This window comes from Nannospalax galili, unplaced genomic scaffold (assembly GCF_000622305.1).
Source record: "Nannospalax galili isolate Female #2095 unplaced genomic scaffold, S.galili_v1.0 scaffold1162, whole genome shotgun sequence".
Classification (NCBI taxonomy): Eukaryota; Metazoa; Chordata; class Mammalia; order Rodentia; family Spalacidae; genus Nannospalax; species Nannospalax galili.
The window spans coordinates 293,116-295,673 of NW_008348999.1; the positions used below are offsets into that span (position 1 = coordinate 293,116).

Below are 2,558 nucleotides of genomic sequence, written 5' to 3' on the forward strand. Positions count from 1 at the left end.
TATGGCCGAGACATCTGGCTTGCCGATAAGTAAGTTTTATGGCCGGGACATCTGGCTTACTGATAAGTAAGTTTCATGGCCGAGACATCTCCAACTCACTGATAAATAAGTTTTATGGTTGAGACATCTGGCTTAGTGATAAGTAAGCTCCCCGCTCTCCCTGTAGCATTTTGTAATAGTTTAAACTAACCAATAACCGCGTTTCTGCTTCTGTATCCTGCTTCTGCTCTATAAAAGTTCCCCAAACCCGACCTGAGGCGCGCAAGTCCCCCGAGGAGACTTTGTGCCCACAGGTACCTGTGTACTAAATAAACCTCTTGCTGTTGCAACCCGAAGGCTGGCTTGTCCTCTGTGGTTTCACTCTTACAAGGAAGAGTGCCATAATGAGTCAGCTTTGGGAAAAACAGGGAGGACTAAGCACAGACTCAGTGAAAGAGGACCCTCTTCTACTGCCAGACTCTTGCCAGCATCACCTTCTTGTGGCCAAACATGTTGACTGCACCATCCCATAAAAGGGTCCAGTCACATGAACAAAAAACCTCTATAACACATTTCCTTATCATTCTTTCCAGGGCCAATTTACATCCTTTCAGCTGGGAGGACCTTTTAAAACATATTGACAGCCCTCATCTGCAGAGTCTGATCCACTGCACTTGGAACAGGCTCCAACATGACCTGCACTGCTGCTTGAGGGGCCACACTCTGAGAAACACTGTCCTAGGTTAAATTTTTAAGATAGGATCTCCCTGTAGCCCCGGTTGGCCTGGAGCTCACTATATAGACCAGGCTGGCCCCAAACTCAGAGATCTGACAACTTCTGCCTCCCAAGTGCAGGCTCAGCATGTATCTGAAGGATACGTGAACCTGAGCGAAGTGACAATCTCGCCATCTGATTTTGTTTTTTTAGTTTTTCCCCGGAGTTGCGCTAAGCGGTACCTTGTCGCCGGCTGTCTATTTTTGTTGTTTCTGTTGTTTGTCTGCCTCATTGTGATTTTAGATCACCCCAAAATGGGACAACACCTAACCACCCCCCTGAGTTTAACTCTAGATCACTGGAGAGAAGTTAAGAGCCGAGCTCACAATCAATCTGTGGAGATCAAGAAGCACCAATGGATAACCTTTTGTTCCTCCGAGTGGCCAACGTTTAATGTTGGTTGGCCTCGGGATGGGACTTTTGACTCTGATGTTATTTTGCAGGTTAAAGCTAAGATCTTCTCCCCTGGACTAACGGGACATCCGGACCAAGTGGCCTATATAGTCACTTGGGAAAATCTCTCCCTTGACCCACCACCGTGGGTGACTCCTTTTCTCAGTCCTGCACGAAGAGTCCCCCTCCCTTCTGCCCCTAATCCGGACCCTTCGACCACCTCCTTGTGTCCTGTTGTGGTAAAACAAAAGCCTGTTCTGCCCCCTGATGAGAGTGCTCCTGCTGATTTGCTGAGTGAGAATCTCCCTCCCTACCACCCTCCCCTGCAGGCCACTGTGGCTGTTCCAGACGAAGCCCAAGCAGAAGGACCGGAGGTCGCTCTGTCCCCCATCGCAGGGCGGCTCAGAGAAAGAAGAGGACAGGGAGATTCCTCACACATCCTGCCCCTCCGACTCGTAGGAGGGGAAGGAAACCAGTTTCAGTATTGGCCCTTTTCTGCTTCAGACTTGTACAACTGGAAAACTCATAACCCGTCCTTTTCCCAAGACCCGCAGGCCCTAACGGCCCTGATAGAATCTATTCTACTTACCCACCAACCCACGTGGGACGATTGCCAACAGCTCCTGCAAGTCCTCCTAACTACGGAGGAAAAGCAGAGAGTCATTCTAGAAGCCCGAAAGCATGTCCCGGGGGCAGACGGGAGACCAACCCAATTGCCAAACGAGATCGAGGCTGCCTTTCCCCTCACCAGACCTGCTTGGGATTTCAACACGGCTGAAGGTAGGGAGCACCTACGTCTTTATCGCCAGGTGCTTGTAGCGGGCCTCCAAGGGGCAGGGAGACGCCCCACCAATTTGGCCAAGGTAAGATCAGTAATGCAGGGAACTGACGAGCCACCCACTGTGTTCCTAGAAAGACTTAAAGAGGCATATCGGAGGTACACCCCCTTTGACCCCGATAGCCCCGATCAAGAAGTGAGTGTCTCGATGTCTTTCATATGGCAGTCAGCTCCTGATATTAGGAGTAAGCTCCAGAGAATGGAAAATCTGCAGGGGCAAGGTCTTAGGGATCTCTTAAGAGAGGCAGAGAGGATTTTTAACAAGAGAGAGACTCCAGAAGAAAAAGAGGAGAGACAGAGAAGAGAGGCAGAGGATAGAGAGACAGTGAGAGACAAAAGGCGGAATAAGGAATTGAGTAGAATCCTGGCCACAGTAGTAAGAAAGGAAGACGAGAGCAGAGTAGAGAGGAAGGGAGATTGAGGGTGTGTCGAACTAGAGAAAGACCAGTGCGCCTACTGCAAGGAAAAAGGACACTGGGTAAAGGACTGTACCAAGAGAAAGAGAAAACAGAGGGAAGAAAAAGCTGAAATCCTTAACCTCGATTAGGGAGGTCGGGGCCAGGAACCCCCACC

The 2,558-nt window shown here is 49.9% G+C and overlaps 1 protein-coding gene across 1 annotated transcript; it reads left to right on the forward strand.

The window, feature by feature from the left end:
- Nucleotides 1-1,008: 1,008 nt before the first annotated feature.
- Nucleotides 1,009-2,542, forward strand: LOC108491451. The gene has a single exon (XM_017801362.2). The coding sequence runs from the start codon at nt 1,009-1,011 to the stop codon at nt 2,404-2,406; it is 1,398 nt and encodes a 465-aa protein (XP_017656851.1). The 3' UTR covers nt 2,407-2,542.
- The last annotated feature ends 16 nt before the right edge of the window (nt 2,543-2,558 follow it).

What these genes read in the sequence shown, in the direction of transcription:
- LOC108491451 (XM_017801362.2), top strand. Translation starts at nt 1,009, where the DNA reads ATGGGACAACACCTAACCACCCCCCTGAGTTTAACTCTAGATCACTGG.